At 40.4% G+C, this 24009-nt stretch overlaps 2 protein-coding genes across 7 annotated transcripts; both read left to right on the forward strand.

The window, feature by feature from the left end:
* Positions 1-334: 334 nt before the first annotated feature.
* On the forward strand, positions 335-18163 carry zgc:153184 (uncharacterized protein LOC751652 homolog). 4 transcript variants are annotated; one of them, XM_039785845.1, is made up of 6 exons: positions 335-536; positions 14486-14572; positions 14760-14831; positions 15191-15262; positions 16198-16410; positions 17068-18163. In XM_039785845.1, exons 1-6 carry the CDS (start codon positions 345-347, stop codon positions 17479-17481), a joined length of 1050 nt encoding a protein of 349 aa, XP_039641779.1. In that variant the 5' UTR covers positions 335-344; the 3' UTR covers positions 17482-18163. The 4 variants fall into 4 exon arrangements, with proteins under 4 accessions (XP_039641779.1, XP_039641796.1, XP_039641788.1 ...); XM_039785862.1 differs by having other exon boundaries at positions 16243-16410; XM_039785854.1 differs by having other exon boundaries at positions 15194-15262.
* A 676-nt stretch (positions 18164-18839) lies between these two features.
* On the forward strand, positions 18840-23878 carry LOC120552887 (TPA-induced transmembrane protein homolog). Of its 3 annotated transcripts, XM_039790990.1 has the most exons (8): positions 18840-20602; positions 21194-21271; positions 21381-21434; positions 21775-21803; positions 21897-22024; positions 22299-22459; positions 23320-23390; positions 23562-23878. In XM_039790990.1, exons 1-8 carry the CDS (start codon positions 20510-20512, stop codon positions 23758-23760), a joined length of 813 nt encoding a protein of 270 aa, XP_039646924.1. In that variant the 5' UTR covers positions 18840-20509; the 3' UTR covers positions 23761-23878. The 3 variants fall into 3 exon arrangements, with proteins under 3 accessions (XP_039646924.1, XP_039646926.1, XP_039646925.1); XM_039790992.1 differs by lacking the exon at positions 21775-21803 and having other exon boundaries at positions 18841-20602; XM_039790991.1 differs by lacking the exon at positions 21775-21803 and having other exon boundaries at positions 18841-20602; positions 21892-22024; positions 23562-23877.
* Positions 23879-24009: the final 131 nt, after the last annotated feature.

Consider the following 24009-nt stretch of genomic DNA (forward strand, 5'->3'; position numbering starts at 1 on the left):
AGCCACTGGGGGACCATAGGCAGGCTGGGGGAACGCATATAAAAAAACTCATAAAGTGAAATGTTCATGGGACCTTTAAAGCATGTTAAAATGCTATCTAATTTCTAATTCCAGTTTTGCCAAACGTCCCTGCTTACAGAATAATAATAATAATAATAATAATAATAATAATAATAATAATAATAATAATAATAATAATAATAATAATAATAAAGGTATGCAAGCCAGGCCCCAGAGGTTTAATAATTCAGTGCAACGTTCCAGTTTTTAGTTTTTATTTTGAAAGTCTGTAGCAGAAGTAGTATTTTTTAACCTGACTGACTTGACAGTGCTGACTGAGTCAAATGCGCGTAAAAGTTGTCCACTCCTCCTGCTCGTCCATGAGCTCATTTGGCTCCAGATATAAACACAGAGTTGTGTCTGTCCCCGCTGCGCTCCTCGGTCTCTTCACAACCAGCAGGCAGTTTGCTCCAACAGGCCGACCGACAGAAAGCAAGCAGGAGGGGACGATCTCTGGCACATTCCCCAGGATGGAGGTAACATCTCCGGGACTCTGGGGCTACTTTTCTTACCGTAGCCTGTACTTTAAGGCAACTTGAACAGATGTTTTTTACTTTTTGGATGTGGTTTGGTGCAACCATGTGTGGTTGAAATTGAAACATTACATCATTGGAGCTCAGTGAGTAACTGTGTGGTCTGTGTTACTGCTGTGATATTTCTGGAAGGACTAGGGCCGGCTGTCTGTGCAAACATTTAATAAATGAAATGCACGTGTAGTTGTGTTGACTACTCATCACACTTAAAAGTCCCTGATCTTTACAGCGTTTACCTCTTAACCTTGATATAACTTACCTTGATATATCTTATATAATACTGTATTTTTTATTTTTTTTATTTTACTTATGATAAACAATTTTGGCTATGATATCTATTATATTTTGCGTGAATGTTATAGACTAGTTGCATGTTGTCTTTAATTATGAAGTCATTTTAGACTTTCTGAAAAGATGACTGCACATCTCTTTCCTGTGTAGTTGTTGTGTTACACACTCCTACTCACACACACACCCACACACACACACCTCAACATATAGGCTGTTTGGCTCAGTATGTTTGAGCTTTAGGCTGATATGGCTTAAAAGTAGGTTTGTGGTAAGGACTTCATAACAAGAAACCACAGTGTTAGTGGAGGGAAATGGAACTGACAGAACATCTGTCACGAGCCCGTGTTTGTGCGCTGTAACACAAGTGTGAAGTGAATGTCATTAGTTGATTTAGTTAAATGTCATTAGTTGATTTAGTCTTCGCTGTCAGTCTGCATTTTGCTTGTAAGTCTGAACATCCTCCATGTCCCACCCATCGTACCCTCAGCTGACAAGCCATGCTTTCTCCTCTCAAAGGCCAAACTGCCTTTACCCGCTTGCAGCTAAAAAAGGAAGAGAGTGTGCTTCTTCATGGTATAAGACGCCTGTCCACGTCTGTTTTTCCTGCAGAGTTTGCTCGTAGGTTTGTGGCCTCCTCCCTCCAAAACAAGATGTTCCCTCCTAACTTTTAACCTCTTTTTCAAGTATTTAATGTCGTGTGGCAAATGGGAAGAGAAACGCCCATTTCTTCCCCCCACAGCACGTGAGGGAGCACATTAGTAATCTGCCACAGAACTACTCTCACATACTTAAACCACTCAACGTTAGGACACAGATATAGGCTTCAGACCAGATCAGCTTGGATTTATGACCTTATTCCTCTTACCCTGTTGCCAAAGTTTAGAGTAAAGAATTTGGACTGCACCGAAATCTGGAAAAAATGAAAGAATGATTGAAAAAATAAAATGGAGAGGGGGCTTTCTTAGGTTAAAAAAACAACAACAATCTGATAAGGTTGAACCTGTACAAGCAAGCTGAACACTGAGATGGAGAATGCCGATTCCAACTATTATTGTTTGTGACTCCGGCTTTTTCTGAATCAAGCCTCCCAAACCCAGCCCAGATCTCACAAGCTCGGTTTCTAACTAGAAGCTAATAGTCTAGCAAGGCATTGAGCGGATGGTGACAACGAGCAGCTCTGCAACGTAAATTTAAACCGAGTGCTTACTTGCCACTTCTTAACTATCTGATCTTGGTGAACAACTACCTAAGCAAGGGTTGGAAATGTAAGCGTTGCTCAGTGATTTCATGGTTTCATTTCTCACCTCAAATGTATTCGTCCCAGAAATTGGTGTGTTGCTGCTGTTGATAAAATTGATGTGACAGAACTGGTTTCCTGTTTGCTGAGAATTTCCAACAGTAAACCGTCTGACACCTGAAATGAACTTATGCAAAATGTATCCGTTCTCCCAGATGTTAGCCGTTGGGAATGGGAGGCTTTTGTCTGAGTTTGATCGGATGGGATTTTTGCTCGCTGCATTTTGCCTAAAGCACCTGGAAACTAGCCTGTAAAGTCAGTCTCGCACTCACCGTTATTTAAGCTGCTTCAGCTTTACGCTTTGATGACATCACCTATTAGTTTAATAGGTTCTGTTATTAAAAGCTGTTCATGTTCGCAAACATTGATTTACAACTGTAGCAAGCAAGCCTTAAGAGGAGATTGCCGCATGGAAATTCTTGAATTTAGTGTTTCCTGTTTTGCAAGCTAGTGAAATGACAAATTGGAATTTTTGTGCATTTGCGTGTGTTTGTGTGTACGACACGTGTGTGTGCATGCACCTGAGGATTTGTACTGCCTGTGTGTTGGGTTGTGGAGTAGGGGAGTGGTGGTTTTCCTTTGATGGAAAAACAACACCACACCTAGAGGAGTGAGTATTTTGGATTACCTTGCCAACCATATGGTGTGCACATTTCTTATGTAATCCATAGTAAAGTTAAGAGACCAATAACTGAGGAGCTCAGTCCAGCCAGACCTTTTAATGAGTCACGTTTTTTTTTTTTCCATTTTGCTTTACAACCGTATGTCATTTAAATAGTGTCACACTATTATAGGGCTGCAACTAACGATTATTTTAATGGTGGATTAATCTGTCAATTATTTTCTCGGTTAGTTGTTTTGGTCTGTAAAATGAATGATTAAAAAAATGTGCATCAGTGTTTCCAAAAGCCCAAGATGACGTCCTAAAATGTCTAGTTTTGTCCACAACTCAAAGCTATTCCATTGACTGTCACAGAGGAGTGACGAAACTAGAACATGTTCACATTTATGGAGCTTTTTTATTTATTTATTTTTTTTCTTCCCATTTCATTTAAAGGTCCAGTGTGTGTAACGTGTTTAGTTGTTCATTATCAAAATCTGTGTTGCCCGTTCACCAACTTGTCCTTTTTTCATGATTATTTACCAGCACCATCAATTCCACGTATTCCTTTTGACTTGAAATTTTACATTTGCATTTACACGAACTGGGGTAGACGCTCCATATTCATGCTCCATCTTGAAATACGTTAGCCGGTAAGGGACATACAGGACATACTGCTCCGCCTTTCGCGTTTTCGCTGTCATATAATAAACTCCCAGGTGCTGCTAATGCTGCTAATGGGTATCATAGCTTCTCGGCCCCGGCAAGTTTGAAGAAGGAAACATTGAGGACCACAAGTATTCAAAATCCAAATTTCAGGAACAGGAGTCTTCTTCTTCACCCAGATAAAAGAAAAAGGAGATTGAAAAGGGCAAGAGACCGTCTTTTTAAAGCGTGAAGGCTACCGTAGCTGCAATACGTTAGAGTGTTGATTGCGATATATGATCTCAATGCTAGATGGGAGAAATTCCTACACATTGGACCTTTTAAATAGTTGACAAATAATGAATGGATTAAATGACTGGATTCATAGTGTGTGTGTGTTTGTTTTGTGTGTGTGTGTGTGTGTGTGTGTGTGTGTGTGTGTGTGTGTGTGTGTGTGTGTGTGTGTGTGTGTGTGTGTGTGTGTGTGTGTGTGTGTGTGTGTGTGTGTGTGTGTGTGTGTGTGTGTGTGTGTGTGTGTGTGTGTGTGTGTGTGTGTGTGTGTGTGTGTGTGTGTGTGTGTGTGTGTGTGTGTGTGTGTGTGTGTGTGTGTGTGTGTGTGTGTGTGTGTGTCAAGGAAAGCCTAGGAAACTTTAGCCCGTTATAAGTCACGGTGTAGTTACGGTTGGATCTGTGTTCAGAGTGCGTATGAAATGTGTAAATGTCATCTCATTTTAGAGCGTATACAATTCTTTAAAGTCGTGCGATTAAAGCCCTTCTGAGCCATGATAAGATGAATTGGATGAAGAGCACTTATTGATGATAGGACCAACCACCAGAATCTCATGTGACATTAACTCCGCTTCCGCTGATGCTTCCTGTTGTGGCTTTTTTTTCATAACATCCTGCAAACCACATCAGCTTTCTCTGATATTGTTTCTGTCAAAATATGGGAAGCCAGCACTTTGCAGTGGCAAAAATATGGTAATTGCAAAATCAGTTGGAAAAGAGAAGCATACAGATTGCTTAGAAGTGCATAGTTTCTGCTAAATATTCATAATTTCACAGTAGTAGTACTTCTTTTCATGGTTTGGCAACATGCTGTCTGGGTGAAAACCTTGTATGTCCAAAACTGTTGTTTAAAGCCAATTTGAAAACATTTAATTGAGCTGTTGACCTCAGACGAAATCACCTAGTCACTTTAAATATTTGTAAAACCCACAGACTGATGTAAAGGGTGACCAATGGCATTGATTTATGAAATAAACAAAAAAAAGACACGACTCTATTTAAAGGAACACGCCGACTTATTGGGAATTTAGCTTATTCACCGTAACCCCCAGAGTAAGACAAGTCGATACATACCCTTCTCATCCCCGTGCGTGCTGTAACGCTGTCTGACGGCTCCAGCATTAGCTTAGCCTAGCACAGATCCTGCAGGTAAATGGTTCCAACTAGCCTACTGCTCCGAATTGTGACAAAAGTGACAAAATAACACCAACATGTTCCTATTTACATGTTGTGATTTGTAGAGTCACAGCGTGTACAAAAAACAACGTAACATGAGACACAGCCATCTTCTATCTGTAAACAAACCGGGAACTATATTCTCAGACAGGCTTGCATATCACTCCGCCCAAGTACTATATTCTTCCGCCTGAGAATCTAGTTCCCGGTTTGTTTACGGCTAGAAGACGGCTGTGTCTCATGTTACGTTGTTTTTTGTACACTCTGTGACTCTACAAATCACAACATGTAAATAGGAATATGTTAGCGTTATTTTGTCACTTATTCGGAGCAGTAGGATTACTGGAACCATTCACCTGCCTGTTCTGTGATGGGCTGATGCCCCTGGAGCCGTCAGACAGCTTTACAGCACGCAAGGAGATGAGAAGGGTATGTATCAACTTGTCTTACTCTGGGGGTTACGATGAATAAGCTAAATTCCCAATAAGTCGGCGTGTTCCTTTTTAATATTAAATGTTTTTATATTCCCCAAAATTATGAATATGCTTATTTATTTTTTTAAAGTAAGTGCTTTAGTACAACTAGCAAGATACAAGTTATAATTGAGGTAAGTTTGGAGACACTACCTCATTTAATCATTAACATCACATACGGTACAACTTGAAACCTTTTCAGCAGACTCACTGTCTTTGGAGATTGCAGTGTGCACATACTTGCTGACTGAAGCATTTAAATTGTTTGTAGTAAATGTGATATCGCCTGCAGTAAGATATCATTCTAAAATATATTGGTTGTGTCGTCAATATATTGGTTTGTTGCCTGTATTTACATCTCCTCGAATCTCCTTTCAAAGTAGTTGTGTGGAAGCTTGGTTGGTTGGACAATTTGTGTACCTTTTTTAGGACCAATCAAATGGTTTATAAAGCCTCATAATTCCTTAGGAGGGGACACGGTGGTGCGGTGGTTAGCACTGTCGCCTCACAGCAAGAAGGTTGTCCGTAGGTGTGCATGTGTGAGTGAGTGGTTGTTTGTCTATGTGTGGCCCTGCGATGGACTGGCGACCTGTCCGGGGTGTACCCTGCCTTTCGCCCGACGTATGCTGGGATTGGCTCCAGCCCGCCCACGACCCTGTGCGCGGGATAAGTGGTTGACGATGGATGGATGGATGGATAATTCCTTAGCTGCTTTTTATTGCAGACAAGTGGTTATTTTCTTAAACATTGTTCTAGTTGGTTGCCATTACAGGCCCTCACATGATACATGAAGTGTGTTTTTCTCGGAGTCCTCCTATCAGTCAGACCCTGCCCCTCTGATTTGCAGTGTGTGGTGCAGAGAGATAGCCTGGGTGGGAACTATTTTACGGACAAGATAGTGAGGAGGACACTGTGATCTGTGAAAGAAAAACACACATGCTGTTGGCTTTCAAGAAAGTTATGTCACTGATAGATACATGTAGGCTGAGTCAGGCTTGAAGCTGTCTGAGACATCTGCAGATTGTCAAACATGTTGAATTTAGTCAGTATTTTAAAGTCTACAAACGTGAGATACATGCAGACAGGATTTTGAGAACAGTGAGCCAGACAGAGGAAGTGGAAACTCAAAAAAAAAAAAAGAAGCTATCATCGTGACTTTATAACTCACAGTTAACCTATACTGCCTGCACCTCCTTAACCACCCTCCTCTAAATTTGGCATCCAGCCATGCTCTTTATTTCTTTCTTTGGCAGAAAGGAGTGCAAACACAGCGAGTGCTGCAAGCGGCTTGTACATTGCAAGGGCCATTCTTTTAACATTTTGTGAAATCTTGAACTTTTGGTTTTCAGGCTTAAAAGGCTGGCGCAAACTGCAAATTTAACATTTTATAAACCCATTAATCTTTTTGGAAGGACCATGTATACAAGATGTAAGAACAAATCTAATTAACCTTAACTTCTGGCTGAAACCAAGACAACTCAGAACTCTAGAGATAGATCTATAGAGAAGTTCACAATGTCAGTAGCGTGACTTGGACTGTGACATGTGGCCTTTCCATTATACGGAAGGAAAGCCAATCTAACCAGATCCTTAACTTCAGTAAAAGCAGCATGTAAAAATACTCCATTAGCAAGTAAAAGTCCTGCATTAAAAATGGTGTTAGACGTGTCATCAGCAAAATGTACGCAAGTATAATAAAACTCCTTGTTATGGAGAATGGTCTCTTTCAGTGTTATAGAATATTTGATCCTAAAGTTTGCAATGTCCTAAGTCTGCCATGGATGAATGGAAGTCAAACCCTCTGGGGGGGATGTATATCAGCTGAAATGACGCTACGTCGTAGCAGGGAAGGTGCAGGGCTTCACTGAATGAAGTCATTCCATGTCTGTGCTACTCAGCCTCCAACTATCTGAGCCACTGTCCAGGTGGGTTTTGTCTCTGTGATTGCTGGATCAGAGTGGTTGAGAATACCAGAACACTCTGTCGAATCCCCAACAGATGCTTGTATTATTATTTCTTGCCAAGGATCAAACATTTGGAGGACGTACTGTCTGCTGTGAGCCGTTTGTTATCTTTTCTTACTCAGCATTCACTCTCCATTGCCCCGCCTTCTCCTATATCCTATTGTCTGCCACACTTTTTCTTACTGTGTAATTCTAGCGGCCGTTATTCCTTCTTTACATATTATATGCTTTACTTCCTCGTAAGCTTCCACTATTAGCTGTTGCTCAATGGGTGTAAAGTACAAGACAATTTCTGCTCCATTTCAGCATCAGCAAATCGGTGATCGACCTTGCGGTCTGTTGAAGAAACGGTTGAATTCAACTGTTGAATTACTTAGACCTAGTCAGCCCTCATCAGCCTGGCTTGGCCAATGTGAAACTCACAGGATGCAATGATTGGACTAGGTCGAGCCTTGCTTATTTTTTTTTTTATTTTTTTTTTTCTGGATTTCTAAATTCTGCTTTTGTGAAATAGCCCTCTGGTCTATATCTTCATAATTTGATCATTGCAGTTAAAAAGCATATCTGAAAAAAGCCTCTTGGGGTCTTGACTCGTTTTGTTATTGCATTTGTCACATTTAAGAAAGACCTTTCGGTCTTGTGGTCTTTCTTTGGAATTTTAACTTTATCGGCTTTCTGTTCTCCGATCATATGGATGTATTTTCCTTTTTCTCTGGATGCATATTATTTCATGACGTATTTGCTTTCCCACCCTACAGTAGAAGTCTGTGTCTGCAGCACCTCCCATTTCCTTTGAGGCAGGGGCAGTAATGTCTGGTAGATGAGGGTGTTCATTTACCTCATCCCTCTGATTGAGGGCCTTTTGTAGTCTTCTCACACACACAACCCATGTACAAACACACAAACGCAGTGCCAGCGAGGGCAGTGGAAAAATGAGATATTCAGATGAGGTCCGTCCAAAACCACATCATGTTTTCCTGGAAAGCCAGTGAGCGAGAAGGTGGCGGTCTGCTCTCGTACCACTTAACAAGTGTAGGCAGAAGGGCGCTGCTCGCTGTGGTGGTTTTCCCCCCCTGGCAGAACACACCGACGTGTGAAAACAAAGTCTGCGGACCCAAACTGAAGCCTTGGTGATCTCATTGAACAATCGCTAGCTCAACAGCTGTGCTTTGGTGTTTTTTATTTATCTTCCACTTTCCCAGATTTCCAGTGTTTGGGGCTCACCAGCTAGAGCTTATGAGGATTGAGAGTTCCTAGAGAAGGGTTAAAGATCCTGAGCCAGACATCATATTTTTCAGCTCCATGGTAGATTACATGACCTGTTGTCTCCCTGACCTGTTATATCAGGCAGATATGTTAGGATTTACTAGACTTATATCATGTGCTTCTTCTCCCCTGCCTCTGGGAATATGAATAACAGGAACAGACAATAGCAGACTTTGTGTGATCTGTTTGTCTCTGTGTTTTCTTTCCACATCTGCCGGTCATACCGAAAACCTCGTGTCTCCAACAGGCTGGTTGGGATTATCCTTTACTTATCGAAACACAGCTCACTGAGGATGCACCGACTTTTCCTGCAACACATTCACACTGAAAACCACAGTCTTTTCAGGTGTGGCCGTTAGGGCTGGGTTCAAATAATAGTCTTCAACAAAAATTGATTTTTAGTTTGAGTGATCTGATATTTGATAAAATCCAGAAATCAATCTTTTAATATGTGCCCTTTCACCATGGCTGGAAGTACTTTAAACAAACTTTTTGGGGGGCAATTCTTAATGTAAACATTAAAGTGATGGTTCGGAGTAATTTCACCCTAGGGTCCTTTGCACCATGACCTTTTTTTTTTTTTTTTTTTTAAAGTAAGTGCTGTAGTATAACTAGCAGAAGACAAGTAATAATTGAGATAAGTTTGGAGACATTACCTTATTTAATCATTAAATTAATAAATATTTTTGTTGTATCTCTTTTCGGTGTAGTAATATGTAGACGGCCCTAAGCACTCGTCTAACTGCAGGTAGCAGCAGCAGCAACAGAGAGCAGAAGAGAGCAGGCAAGTGTTCATAAACTTCTGGTGTACTTACAAACTTTCCAATCCATCGTTTTATGAGTGCATAACCTATTTGTACTAGTGTAGAAGTTTGGTATAATTTCGAGCATTATTAGTGGGGTCATTTACGAGATACAAACGTGGGTCCATTAGCCCCTGCGCTAAGCTATTCAGCTGATAACGCTACTCTACGCTAACTCTCCCAATGTTAGACCCAGGTGAAAAAAGCTTCTGGGGGGGTGTTTGGCTCGAGGTCATGGAGCAAAGGACCCTAAGGTGAAATTACTCCGAACCATCACTTTAACCTGGTTCATTATTTAAAATATTTGAGGGTTGCTTCTTCCTTGTACAATTTACAGCATACGTTCTCTGAGAATCTTTTATATCCAAGCAAGATTGGCGTTGTAACTGAAATGTCCCTTACCTAATTGATATCGAATCGGGACCTTGTGGATCAGAATCAAATTGATTCAGGAAACCATTGGCGATACCCAGCTCTAGTGGCCATGTGCACTGTCAGCCATTTTGGAGGTCAACCGTTATTTAACAATGACTACGTTTACATGCACATAATATTCAGTTTTTTGGCCTTATTCCAAAAAAGACAATATTCCAACTAAGCTGTTTACATGGCTAATGAAAGTGAATATTCCTGTTTACATGAAGCCGTGCAAAATAAGATTATTATTTTTTTTTTTTTTTCAAGTTTACCAGCGGTGGCGGACGTGTTGGACCGTGCAAACGCAGCGTCCCTCTTTTATTCCTTCCACCAGCTTCTTGAAAAGGTCGACGTAGCGATGTATTCGCATATCCAAAAACCTGTTGCTATCCAAGTCTTTGATAATGTTTAAAAGTAGCTGTGTTCCTCCTTATCGGGTCTGCAGCCTTGCAAACAGTTGGCTGGTTGGTTTGTGTGCAGCAACCACAGCAACGCACAAAACTGACCATAAACCTGCGGTTAAAAACCCTGATTGAGACACATATTCCGAATGCGCTGTATACATGTCCAAAGAATGCCTCTAAAACCCGAATAATACCGGAATATCCCACATGTCTTAATTGGGAAATGGTATATTCGGAAAAAGGTCTTATTCTGAATATGCAACGGAATATGCTGCTTACGTGACCTGTATCAAATTCAGAATATTGTCATTCAGAATAATAGTGGAATATTGGTGTGCATGTTAACATACTCATCGACTCAAAACGGCTTTCTACATCTTTAAACTGTACTATCAAGTAGAACTGACAAATCAAGGTACTTCACCACATTGATGCACTAATTTTGGAACCTAATATTAACATAAAGAAGTCCTGCTTCTAGATAAGCAACACTGCCCACAACAACCTTATACAATGAGAAATATTAAATAGATGTCTTGCAAGGGGGGGGACGAATCTCCCTTTATGTTTATGTTAAAGGTGCGGTAGGTAGGATTGCGAAGCTCCAGGACTTAGCCAAAAAATTTTTAACATCGACAACTTCTCAGTCCCTTCCCCCTTTCCACTAAAACCCAAAAATGTCTCTTAAGCCCCTCCCCCCTTGAGTTTCTGGGGAGGGAAAACGACCCAAGAAAAGATTTTGTTATATAGGCATTAACACAGTTTTTCTACAAGCATAAATTGACTTTTTTGTCATGCTATTAAATAATGGAAAAGCTCTTCATATTTTAAGAATAAAAATGTTTTGGTGCATTTTAGTGTGTATTGTATTTGTAACTGTAAACAAGCAAGCAACATCTGAAGGATTTCCATGGAAGTCAGAGTTAAGAAATAGCTTTTTTCTTTTTTTTGTGTCGACACAGGCCCAGTTTTGGAGAACTTGAATCACATGGCTCGGGCACTTTTTTTCTTTTTTTTTTTCTTCAATGTTTCCTTGTTTAGACATGCTCAATTGCTCTGTATGCTAGATTAGTATGTTTCAGATGTGGTCTAGCATATCCAGGGACACTCTCTCTCAGGAGCTGAGGGGTTACAGAGCAGAGCTGTGATCCAGGCTGCCTGCACAGCTCTGGGGCTTTTTCCCAGGCCTAGAGCCCCAGAAATAGTTTGCCCTGCTCTCTCCTGCAGTGAACCACAGTTTCCCACTCTTCCACAGAGCTTGGGGTCCCAGCTGAGTTAAACAAGCGCAATACTGATAACCAACCGCAGGCCTTGTATGGCTTATCGAATTAATGTGTCTCTTCAGTCATCTCAGTGAAATCATTTGAGTTTAACTGTGAAAAAGATGCTTGCCTGCAAATTATTTAATTAGTTCAGATTAGTATACCTTATGCATTGCCTATACTGTATGTTTTGCATAAGACAGTGCCTCTGTAGAAAGGTTCTTGTTTAAATTATAGCAGATAAAAAGCTTACTATGTCACGTGCTATGCTAGACTAGTTCTAAAGTACCAGTGGAAGTTTTGATACTGTATTACATTCCTACAATTCTTTTACATTAAATATGAATAAAACCACTTCTATCACCTTATATTCTGTATGCATGGTCAGTGTATTTTACGTCTGGGAGGTATTTCCATTGAGTCAGATGTTATTTTCATTCTGCATGAAGAAGCTTATTAAAGATTAGGGCTCTCTTTGAAAGGATGCATGGAAGGATATTAATGGATCTGAAATGACTTCTTCTAAAACTAGAAAGTTGTTGAATAGTTAATGCTGCTGAAGCCTTTTTAAATCTTCATATAGTTCTCACATTGTATTTAAGTCAGTTTTGCAGTTAACTGATCATTTCTAAAATAATCAAAATATGAAGAATAAACTAAACTGGTCTAAATATCACCTTTGCTGGGTGCCTGGGTAGCTCACCTGGTAGAGCAGGCGCCCTTATATAGAGGTTTACTCCTCGACGCAGAGGCTGCAGGTTCAACTCCGCCCTGCGGCCCTTTGCTGCATGTCATGCCCCCCCCCCCTCTCTCCTTTCATGTCTTCAGCTGTCCTATATAAATAAAGGCCTAAAATGCCAAAATATCCTCTTTGCTGTAGGGGCGCACCGATCCAATATTAAGATCGGATATCGGTCCCGATATTGACAAAATAGCTGGATCGGGGATTGGAAAAATTAACACATCCACGGGCCTTATCCAGTTTTGTTAGGGTTTTTTTTCCCTCTGTTGCACGTGTGTCGCATGCGGGAAGAGTCGAGCGTACAAATAAATAAGAATTCAATAATAAGATACGATATTCAATCTGTTATTTTATCTTAGTTAGGAAAATAATGTTTAGTTAGGAAAGTCTGGGGCCTTTAGTCTCTTCCACATGAAGGTATAAGGTGGAAGGTATACAGTGTATTATTAATTCAACAACGGTATCTGCTCGGTATCGGTCATCGACAGATACACAAAGCCAAAGTTGGATCGGTGCATCCCTACTTTGCTGTACACGACCAAGTTAACAGTAAAATTACAGCGGTCATCTCCAACGTATAAGTTTTTAAATAACATTAAACCTTATGTCAGGAAAAGAAGTAACTCACTGGAAAGAATAAAGAATGTATTGATTGTATGTTCGAGGGGGCTGGTAGACATTTCTCCCATGTATCATTTAAAGTTTCATGAAAACGGGAACCTTGATTTTTTTTTTTTTTTTTTTTTCTTCACCCAAAACGCTTGAGCAGCGACTCAAACAAACCAAGCCACTTCCTTTGCCTGCACTGCTGTGACTAGAGTTTGTGCTCCGAAGGAGGCTTTGTTTTTGAAGGACAGGAAAGAGTTAAACAATTAGAGGTTACAAAATAATGGTGTGGATGGTGGGTGGTCCCTGGTGATTACTATTTATCACGGTTGAGAAAAGAGAACTCAGGAAAAGGGTTGGGATGTTGGATTAGGACATAGAGGAGGCGCAGATAGAAGCATTAACAGAGGCACTGCAGGGATAGCTGATGCTGGAATACGTTTGGGTGGAAGGAGCAAGGTGGTGAGCTCATGTTGAGAACAAGGGGAGGGTTGGGGGGGGGAGTAAAATGAAGCTTGTGATTAAAATGTGGAATGTGTGTATCTGCGACGCTTGGGAGATCCATGTTTCCATGGGCTACGGCTCAAACTGCAGAGCGGGAGGGGAACGGAGAGTGCACACCCAGGAAATGTGACACAAATGGCAGCTGTGAGGAGAGGCATGAGCTTTTTAGTGGTCAATAAAAGTAGGATGGAAATGAGCTGTAGCATCAAAGCCAGAAAGAGAACGGGAGGTGCACCAAAAGCGGTGACCGTACAATGCAAATCATTAAATGGTGACATGATGCATGTGAAATCTGCACAGTGCTGGCACAGCTCTGCTGCCGTCGTGTTGTAAACAAATGTCGTCTTCGACCAATTCACGGATCAATGACTAGAACCTGGAAAACAAGTGTCGTACTGGAGTGTTTTCATTTTGTGCACATTTCAGGCTGCAGCCATCAGCAAACTTATCACGTAGGAAACCGATATGTGGAGTGAGTTAATGGTCATGAAAGGGCAGCGCAGAGGAGGGAAGTTTAGCAATCAGCTTGGGAATAGTGGGAGAGACAGAAAGTGTGATAACAGTGTGAGGCTGCAAGTACCGGTCCCTCCTGTCACAGGCTGCGGGGTGATGTTGAACAGCTGTGGAGAGAGGGGCTCACTTCCTGTATCCAAGCCCAAAAATATGCTCCTTAGCAGGAGAAGAGATGAGTGGGTTAGTTCCTCCTAGGGAAGCATTGAACCCAAGTTTTCTTTTGTTTTTTTCCTCCCCAACCTTCCTGCTGTGTTTCTCAACCTATCTGCATTTTCTTTTTTACAAAGAGGGAAGTGAAACATGTTCTTCATCTTAGAACATCTCATTGTACAGGTGCAAAATGGCTCTCTGCACATGCCATGCTTGGTGAGATGTATTGTTTTTTTTTAGCTCTCTCGTCAGCCAGTTACTGCCCCGAGTAACATCATTCAGTTGTTGTGCCTCATCTAACAGGGCAAAGGCATGTTATGCATATTTCTTCACATGCATTTAAACTAGCATTCTGTTTGAAAGTGTTACACTTTACACTCAACATATGGGAGGCAATACATCATTTGAACATGTGACAAACTGTGTCAAGACTGTTGTTGGCATAAAGTATTTGTCAGTTGTTTGATTAAATGGCTTTATTTTCCAATAGGATTCTCCAGGATCCAAGCCATCAGTGGCTGAGCTGGCTGGAAGGTTCAAAGGTCACATTCTACCAATGCCCACCTCAAATAACGAGGTACTTTTATTTATGTAATATGTTGCTGTTCCAGTATCCATACAATAACATACCCAGTGTGTCTAGCTGCCAAGAAAAACAGCTCTCCACATTCTGTACAATTTGTTTTCATACTTAAATGGAGTAGTGGGTGAATGTATATCGCTTGTGCTTACAGATTTTTATTTACAATTCCTCTTTTTTGTAGTTGTCATTTCAAAGAAGACCTCCATGTTCCCTAAAGTTGCAAAGTCAAAAAGATGATAATGAAGAATCCGATGTAAGTCATGTTCTTCCTTGACTGATATATGTTCTATAAATCTGTCTTCTTGATATACAAAGGAAGTCTCCAGAAAACCGATTTGGATTTGTTTACTCTACATTTTCATTGCCACCTCACAATTTCAACACACTAGGCAGTGTACTGTTGCCAAATCCATAATTTATCTATTTTTTTCTTTTGTCTAAAACATTGGGAAAGTTGTTAGGAAAGTACTGCTGTATTTCTTCATAGAAAGGACTACCAAACAAACCACACTAACTTGTCTTTGCATGGCACATTGTAACACAAAGCACAAAAATGTTTTACATTTTGTGAATTTGTCTTTTCAATTATTCTGGTCTGACTGCGTTCTCTAGCAGAAAACTATTGTCTCACCAAATCCCTTTAAAATCAAGATGAAGAACTCCTCCATCATTGAGAAACTTCAGGTAAAAAAAACTTCTTGCAATATATGAATATTTTGTGACGGAAATGAGAAACAAAACAAGTGCTTATCTCACTAATGATGTTATTATAGGATGTAGTATACAGGCAGAAGTAGTCAGGAGTTTGCATAATCAGAGATTGAGATGTGTAAAGCATTACTGCCACCCACTGTTCAGTTGACATTGGTAACTGAGCTGTTTGCATGCTGAGAAAAAGGGGAAGGGCTTGTCCCTGATGCCACAAGCTGCTCCAATTAATGATTTAATGGGATCAGGGGCTACTCAGCCTCTAGTGAGGCTCGAACTCGCCACTATCGTTCCATTAGTTAGCAATTCACACGGTGGGCAGCCATGGGACAAAAGGGCTGCCGCTTCTCCCTCTTCCTCTTCTCCCCAGTGGAGGTAGGATACTCTCCTCTAAACTTGAACAGTGGTTTGGGGACTAACTCGAGATTTGATGTACTTTAGTTCTCAGGCTGAATATGACAGGTGTTGTTTGTGACACTTAAAATGGAATGTCAGGCCGTCCTTATAGCGGGTGAGTTTTCAAAGTAGGAAGGAGAGCTGTGCGCACTTGTAAATACTTATATTTTCAAACTAAGTTACACATATAAAGGATAAATAATCCCTGCTTTTTGTATATATACAGTGCGTTTTAAGAATATACCCACGTATAAAGCAACATTAACTTTTTTTTTTCACTTATATTATATTTCCTAATAGAATGACTCTTATGTTGAATTTATGGGTCATTCTCAAAGACAATCTCAGGTTTTACTGTCATTGTAGGTTTATAGTATGTTTTTATTTTAAAAAGTGCTGTGTAAATGCCATTTTAATTCCAGTAATTAAGGACATTGTTGATTAGGTTTCATTAGAACACAATATACTAAGGAGATTATAGTATCCAGGCTACAGGATCTTCCTTTGCCCTGTAGGCCAATCTTGCCTTGTCACCCACTGCTCTGCTGCCTTCACCCAAGAGTCCCGAGGCCAAACTCCAGCCAGCACCGTTGTCCCCGACCACACCCGGGAGCCCGCAGAGCCCCCTGAGCCCCACCCTGCGGCCCTCACATCTGTCCAGTGAAGAGGAGGACCCAATCAGCTTTGACAGCCCTCCTGAAGGCACCCCGCTGCCGAGCATCAACAAGGTAAACATACAGTATAATCTCCTTTTTTATAATGCAGTTGGACAAGTTTGTGCTATTACTGTGAGTATCATGTTGATGAGCACCCTAGATCATGTTATTCCCAGATCATTTGGAAGCATTTTTGAGTAGTTGGTACTCTTATGTTTTATATATTTGCGTGGTGTTTTTACACGTGAGGTTCTGAGTCACTAAATGGAAAAACATGAGCTGCTGTCACATTAAGGTCCCTGAAGTGTTTCTCACGCTATTGACCGACTGAGCCGTGACGTCGCAGCCGGACACATGGTCCCTGTTGACGTGTCTCTCAGCGGGTGTTCTGCATATCTTCTGGTTAAGCAGGACTTAGATAAGCTGGCGCAAGATGCCCCTGTATTGCATGAGTACTGCTGCAAGGGGGATTGAAGATGTAATCCCCTTAGCCTAGTTACAGTAGAGTCCCTAGGTACCATTTTGTGCATTGCTCTCAAGCATATGCTGAGACTTGGACAGTTAATAGAAATAATTTGATGATATAAATAAATTGATATTGAATGTAGGTTCTTAGCTGTCTTAAATATAGGTTCTTAGCTGTCTTAAAGATTAAGTTGCCTTGATTATTTAAAATGTATGTACATGATCTTAATTCCCTGCTGGTTCTTACTCCTCTTTTCCACACAGACTCGTGCACGGCTATCATTCAAAAGGCGCCCGCCCACGAGACAGCACAGGAGGTCAGCTGGAGAGGAGAGAGCCTCTGGGATTGCTCTGTCCCCATGTGAACTGTACAGCCCAAAAGAAAATGGGGACACGGACCAGGTCTTCGATTATGGACCGCTGGAAAATCTGAAAGAAGCTGAAGAGAAGGACAGGGACTGTGAAAAAACAGAGGATGAGATAGCAAGTGACCCAGATGACAGCGGAGATTCAGAGAAGGAGCCGGGAGCACAACAAGCCCAGAACTTTGAGGCTTCGGAGGAGGAACAGCAGCCTTCAGAGCCTTGCACTGGCCGGCAGATGGAGGGCAATGTTGAAACCAAGGGGAACGAGGAGATTCCTCGGGACGAGCACCAAGGAGGAAATGACACGGTGTGAACTGTGAATGTTTTCTTTAAGAAAAAAATAAGAATAAGTTATTTTCAGTGGTTTGATTAAGAGAACTCTTAAAATAACTCCTCAGAAAAAGTTCATTGGTTTTAAATTTCTTGGTACCTGATCTTTTTAAGGCCCTGTATCGCCCTCTCCTGGCCGTTTCCCTGAACAGGTCTATAAACACTGGAGAGTTCGAAGAAGCAGCTGTTCTCTGCACATGGAAATAAGTTGATACTGTATCCATTATCAGGCAGAGGGAATTTGTGTCATATTGTATCAAGTCTGCAAGACCAGACTCCTGTTTTTATGACCAATAGCTTGTTTTTCTTTGCAAATCAAAGACATTGTTAAGAGTGCACTTCCATATCAGAAGTATCTGTCATGTACAAAGGACTTTGGAAATACTGAATGCTGGGTTGAAAAAAATCTAAATATTATTAAATTTCATATATACATATATATATTTGCAGATACATACAATGTTCTGGCATCATACCAAATCCCTTTCACTAGGTTAAAATGATGTACTTTGCCTATCTAGTTTTCCTTTGTATGTCGGTCTAATTCTCTGCTTGTCTTTTATTTTGTATTCTACAAAATATCACAGTGCTACTGTGGAGTGGCTCAGGTCCTCAGCAATTATGCACAGAAATGTTAAGAAAATAAACCGCTTCCTTCTTCTATATATCTAATTTTATTTTTTTTTGACATTGCACGTGTTTGGTAAAATTTGAGTTGAAAGAATCATAAGTCCAAATTATTGTAATACATGTAAATGAATATGGCAGGCCTGTCCGTAAAAACGTCATGCTGTGTATCCTGAGACAATTGTTTGCTAAAGACAATGTATAACATAAAGGACTGTCTTCAGTCAGATGAGGTGTAAATGAAAAAGGGGGGGAGACATTTTTTTTTTTTTTTTTGAATTTAATAGTTTATAGAGTGTTGCCAATGCTTATAAGTGATCTCGTTGCTAAAGTGCAGATTTGAAAGCCCCTGCACACCTCCCAGAACACCCACACAGGTGATTGAAATGGGGTCAGCCATATGTTCCCACATTTCTAAGACTTTTCTGAAAATTAGGCCCGGTGTTCCCACAGCCCTATGTTCCCACATTTCTAGGACATTTTCAAAATTAGGTCTTGTGTTCCTACATTTCCCTATCCTCCCACAAAAAATGTTTAGGGTAAGGGGGATACAATCTGATACAAATTTTATGAAAAAGGAAATGTGGGAACATGATGACTAATTTTGGAAAAGAATCTTAGAAATGTGGGAACTGTGGGAACATGGCCTAATTTTGAAAAAATCTTAAATGTGGGAACATGGGGCCTAATTTTCAGTGTGTGTGTGGGGGGGGGGGAGGAATTCTTAGAAATGTGGGAACATAGGCACGCTCCCATTGAAATTACTTTCCCTGATCAGACAGCTTCTCAGGGCTATGCCTGTCTGTGTGTACAAACTGGCAGTTCGAAACTACGCTTGATCGACATTGCACCTGTTAAGGAAGGACAATTTACACCTTGATAATTGCTCTAGTTCGTGGAGTCTCATCATTTTCCACTGTAGCTCTGCCCTATTTCAACCTGAGGTTTAATCCTAACCACTAAAACCTAACACCTGTGTGCATGCAGGGCCTTAAAAAAATCAAAAGCATTGAACAAAAACAATTTTTAGAGGGGTATTTATAAAATCAAATAACTTTGATATCTAGGACCCCTCGAAAACGAGATGCTACATCTCAAGTGGTTATTCCTAATAAAAGAATTTCCAATAATTATCTCTAAATATGATATGATCTTTTAGGAGAAAATGTGCTTGTTCCTGAGAGCATTATTAGCAGGGGATGAAAACCTAGTTTAAAAAAACTGTCGACCTTTACTGGTGACCATGTAAAATGGCAGCAATAATGATGAAACAAATATACATTTCTATCCTCTGTAAAACTACCCTACAACTGAAACTTGAATGTGTAGCCTATCTCATGTCAAAAAAAGACCTAATTTCTTCATGCACAAGCCTATTTTTACGGTCCTTTTTAAACCGTTGTAATGTGCTGCAGCAGGTGCTATCTATAGGAGTTGTGCACTGTAATATATGTTCCTTACTTTAAGTATACTTTAATGTTTAATTGAATTGACATATCTGATTTTTTTTTTTTCATGTGGACTTTCGCCTTAATTAGAACAAAATAATAGAAAAAAAATAACTCCCACCATCAAAAGGCATAGAATTTAACAAAAACAGCAAGGACCACCCAAAGGGTATTTTGACCCGATAGACTTGATGCGTGTCATTTGGCTAAGCAGCCCGGCCTATGAGTGCAAACACAAGTATGCTCGCCCGTGAGCATAAAATCCTCGAGACCTTTACCCGGGAGAAAACAGGCTCACGGGCGAGCATACTTGTGTTTGCACTCAGTTTCCTTATATTGAACTTCCATTTAACAGTAACAGGCTGGTTGTGAATCGCTACAGTTCCCTCAATTCTAAAGAATTCCGGAGTTGTTTCACGTCAAGTCGTCGTGACCCGTTTCCCGGTTTCTTAACTTGACAACGCCTTCTGACGTCAGCCGCACCGACGAAACTACAAGGAACTCACCTGGCTGGCTCGGGAACGGACGAGCAGGGAAAGAACGAACTAACTAATTAATTAACTAATTAACTAACTAACTTGTAGTCTGTCTGGCTATCACCAGACCGAGCTCAATCTTTTAAGACTGAACGTTATAAATCTAATCGCCGGCAGATCGGCCTGGGTTTACCCAGTCTAACAAACTTCTCCTCTAGAAACACTAACTTTTCCATGAGCTTGTCCGGTCAAACGATGTGAACTCGCGACCTGTTGTTTTTGAGGAAATTGTTGCTTCCTTTGTTCTTCTTTCATTTTTGTTCTTCTTTTTTTTTTTTTAAACGCATCTGGGACGTTTATGGACTCGCGGACAGTGCGGTTTATTATTGAAGAAGTTATAACTAATAGGCACTTCCGGGTTGCGACTACAGCCAGGCATTTGGCACAGTGAGTAGGAAGCATGGATCTGGAAGGCGTTGTCGCACATGACATCCAGCTGCAGACCTTCAAGACCAATGGGAACGATGGAGCGTCATATTCCTCTCATGAACAGGTGAGTTAATAAGGGAGTGAATATGTGAGTTTACGTTTAGTGGCCTGTCCTTTTATAGAGGAAAATATTATTATTATTATTATTATTATTATTATTAGGCTATTATTATTGATATTATACCTATTGCATACTGAATCACACACAGTCACTGCAAGCCGCTCATTCTTATTCATCCCTACATGCATGTGGATTTTTTTTATTTAGTAGGCTATCTTTTCTTTTATTGTCCATATTATTCATGTAGATGTGTTTTTTTTATCATCCTGTTTATGATGTATGTGTATGTTGTGTGTGATGTCTTTAGCTACTGGGATCTTAAATTTCCCCTTGGGGATCGATCTATCTATCTATTACTATTAGTAGTAGTATATTATTACTGGTAATAATCATCGTAATATTATCTTATACTACAAAATTGTGATAATAATTAGAGGCATACCATATACTGTATTGTTACTTTTTAAATTTACTTTCTTCCTAGGTAACTAAAGAAACTAATCTTAAGTCATTTATCATAATCATTTTTGCACAAAAGTTCCGATAGTGATGTTTAGCATTTCATAGTAATATTATATTTGCCCGCTCCTACAGGGGGGAGCAGATGATGTAGATGGTGCGCCCCACAGGATCCCTAATGCAACAGAGCGAGACGGGCTGCTTTCTGTACAGGTGAGCTGCCGTCAAAGGTTGTGCCCCTTTTGTTCAGGTTTACAGTTTGCTCAAGATATAATGACACATATGTTCTGTTTCAAATGAATTTTTTGGGTCTTTTTGTCAGACTCCTAGTTGTAATGGGGAGACGGTGGACCATGCAGCAGGAGCTCCTCAAAAGGTATGAAGACTTTTAGTTGTTTTTTTTGGGGGGGGGGAGGGGGCTTTTTCCTTTATTAGTAGTAGAGACAGTGGATAGACATGAAAGGGGGAGAGAGATGGGGGATGACACGCAGCAAAGGGCAGCAGGTCGGATTCGAACCTGTGTCGCTGCAGGACTCAGCCAACATGGGGCGAACACTCTTACTGGGTGAGCTAAAGGCCGCCCCAAGACTTAGTTTTTAAAAAAAAGTTACAAATGTTTCTTGGTCATGTCGGAATAAAGGAAGTGTAATGTTTCTGTTATGTGGTAACTCACTGAGTTAATTTACCATCCATGCCCTGTTTTTTTATGCTCTTAGTGTTATTTCTTGAATGATGTCTCATTAAGGTAATGCACCACGTAAAATCTAAGAATCAAACCTGAACCCCCATAGACTGCAGCCCTATGTTGACAAATCAATTTCATTATGCCCTAGAACAGCTCCGTGGACAGGATAAAGAGAGAGCTGAATGAGGTTGTCTACTGGAAAGTCAAACTGTGGATGGTCATCCTCTTCATCTTTGTTCTCATCGTGGCTGTGATAATGATCTCACTGGTCCTGTGTTCAGGTAAGGTTTAGCGATGTGTGTGTTGTATATTGGGGAGTGTGAGATGCCCCATTTATTAAAGAATATGTGCATAAACAGTGAAAAGTCAGGTGAAAATGTAAAGCGCAAATGTTAAGTCATGGCCAGCTGAAAGTCAAAGTTTAAGTTATTACGCGTCAACACTTTGTGCAATGAGCCTGTAGACTATTTTAGAAGCTAATGATTACATAATGTTAACATTTCAATACAGTAGTTACTTTTTAGCACCGTTTTGACCAATTTTCTTTTTGAGCAGTGATCCACGAGGACGAGGATGAGAACTTTGACCGTTCGTTGTTTACAGTTCCTCGGTCTTTCAATGGGAGCTTCCAACTGCCCAATCTGGTCTTCACAGAGGAACTTTCCACCCGTTCCTCCAGTGAAAGCCAAACACTCGCTGCTCACCTTCAAGAAAAGGTCTACACTAATTATGACCTGTATTTCAAATATTTAACTTAACCCTCCTGTTGTCCTCAGGTCAAATTTGACCCGTTTTCAAAGTTTCTTCATCAGTTTCTTTATCTTCTTTCAAAAATTACATGGATGGTTTCGAGTATAATTAATTATCAGTTCCCTACTGGTTTTGACCGCTTTGCTATCGGGATGATTCGCCCTACTACGACTTTGAAACTGTTATATTAAGGTACAAATCTTGCATAGTGTGCCTTTAACATACTGTATGTTCCTCTGATTTTAATTAGTCAAAATAATTCATAATTTCAGCTATTTTTGAAACTGTCAAGAACGTTGAAAAAAGGGTCTAAAAAAGGGTTAATTTTTTTAATTTTTACCCAGGAGGACAACACAAGGGTTAATAAATTCATATAAACTGGTTGTATTTATAACTCAGGATATAGGAACAAATATTTAAACTGTGGAATATGCTGACAAACTTATAATTTGCTTTTGTATACAGTGTTTCTTCCTTTCTTTTGCTATTGCATGAGTTGTCAGCTAGCAACCGCACCTATATTAACATCATGAATAGAGATGAGTGACATGATGCATTCAGTATAATGGCTAAATATAGAACAACTGGGGGAAAGATGCAGGGGCATTGTACACAGTAAGGCAATTAATACATTGTAATAGTAAAAGTAAAATGTTATGATTGCTGAAAGCCCTGTAGCTGTTTTTTTTTATATATATCTCACAGAGAATGTAAAAGGCCTTCAGCAGCAGAATAGAGCTCACAGTGAAGTGAAAGTAAGTTAGCGCCAGTGAAAATATTTAACTTTCATTGTTTGCTTCTGCATGTGTCAACCTGCCCCACCCAGCTGGCTGGCCTCTACAGATCCTCCCCTGCTCTGGGACGGTACTTCTCCGAAGCTGAGATATCTGCTTTCAGGTAAACACACATTGCACTTAAAGCAACACCAAAGCACTTTTCCTCTTCGGTCCCCCTACAGGTTGGAAGCTGAATTTTTAATGAGCTTACATTTTCACCCCTGCTACATGAAGTGGATTTTTACATTTTACTGGGAAAAATGTGTGAACTTGTGCTTTACTCTCACCACAGGAACGGTTCAGTCATCGCTGACTACCAGCTGACATTTGTCATGCCTGAGGAGCAGCAGGATCAGCTGAGGAACGTAACCCTGAGCAGGGAGATGGTGTACAACGTGTTCAGACAGTTTCTGTATGACCAGGAGCAGCCAGATGAGTCAGGGCAGATGTACATTGATCCAGTTTCCCTAAACATGTCTTTAAGACACTAGTGACACATGTAGGGCTGTATATTGGCAAAGATACGATACGTATCACGATTCAATATATTGCAATATATTTCGATATTGTGTGTAAGGCGATATATTGGGATTTTTTAAATTTTATAGAAAATTATATTTTTTAGAAAAACTTAAAAGACGTGATGTGCATAAAAGTCAAAGAAGTTTACTTTAGGTAAACAATTGTTTCACAAAGTTTAGCCATAGCTACATTGTTAGCTTCTAGCAAAAAGTCAGGCA

The sequence above is a fragment of the Perca fluviatilis genome, chromosome 2 (assembly GCF_010015445.1).
Source record: "Perca fluviatilis chromosome 2, GENO_Pfluv_1.0, whole genome shotgun sequence".
NCBI lineage: Eukaryota > Metazoa > Chordata > Actinopteri > Perciformes > Percidae > Perca > Perca fluviatilis.